The sequence below is a fragment of the Cystoisospora suis genome (assembly GCF_002600585.1).
Source record: "Cystoisospora suis strain Wien I chromosome Unknown contig_2069, whole genome shotgun sequence".
In the NCBI taxonomy this organism is placed as follows: Eukaryota; Apicomplexa; class Conoidasida; order Eucoccidiorida; family Sarcocystidae; genus Cystoisospora; species Cystoisospora suis.
In genome coordinates this window covers 46,285-46,810 of record NW_027154868.1, presented here as the reverse complement: position 1 = coordinate 46,810, position 526 = coordinate 46,285, and the positions used below count along the sequence as shown (strand labels likewise).

At 46.4% G+C, this 526-nt stretch overlaps 2 protein-coding genes across 2 annotated transcripts in view; both read right to left on the bottom strand.

The window, feature by feature from the left end:
- CSUI_004428 (uncharacterized protein) overlaps positions 1-219 on the bottom strand; it is a gene marked incomplete at its 5' end in the record, with an annotated part of 6,198 nt that extends 5,979 nt beyond the window's left edge. Inside the window, one exon of the mRNA XM_068064619.1 lies at positions 1-219. This exon is cut by the window's left edge and continues 288 nt beyond it. Within this exon, the coding sequence (XP_067923407.1) occupies positions 1-219 (219 nt within the window).
- Positions 1-526, bottom strand: CSUI_004427 (uncharacterized protein; the record flags this gene model as incomplete). The annotated part of the gene is made up of 1 exon (XM_068064618.1): positions 1-526. A coding segment is annotated over exon 1 (243 nt), but the record flags the coding sequence as incomplete, so codon positions are not given.

Genomic DNA, 526 nt, shown 5'->3' with positions numbered 1-526 from the left:
TCCGTCTTCTGCGCACTTCTCTATCAGAGAGATACAGGATGCATTGTCACTAATCTCAGATTCTTGAGCTTCACTTGCGTATGATACGGTTCTCGTAGGGAGGGCGGAGATCAAGCAGCTCCTGTTGTTCTCCCCCTCTAAGAAACAAAGTTCTTTATCTTCTTTCTCCTGAAGCGAAAGACTGTATACATCTTCGTCACAACAAGAAAAGCGTGAGAGCTTCTTCTCAGTGCATGCCTCCATCGTCTCTTCTTTCTTTCTCTGGCTTGAAAATAATAGGCTCCCTAACCTAAGAGAAACGTGGTCCTTTGTCTCTCTCTTTCGAATGGGAAATGACAAGATTTCTCCTCGAGGTCGATTGCCTCTCCCCCTCCTCCTCAACTTCGGTCGTTCAAGGAAGAAATGTCTCTCGACTTCTTTTCCTGGAATGTCCGAGGATCGTGGCAGACAAGATGGATAGACGGATGTGATTCATCATCCGCGTTTGAAGGAGAAGACGAAAGAGACTGCGGAGATGAAAAACTGC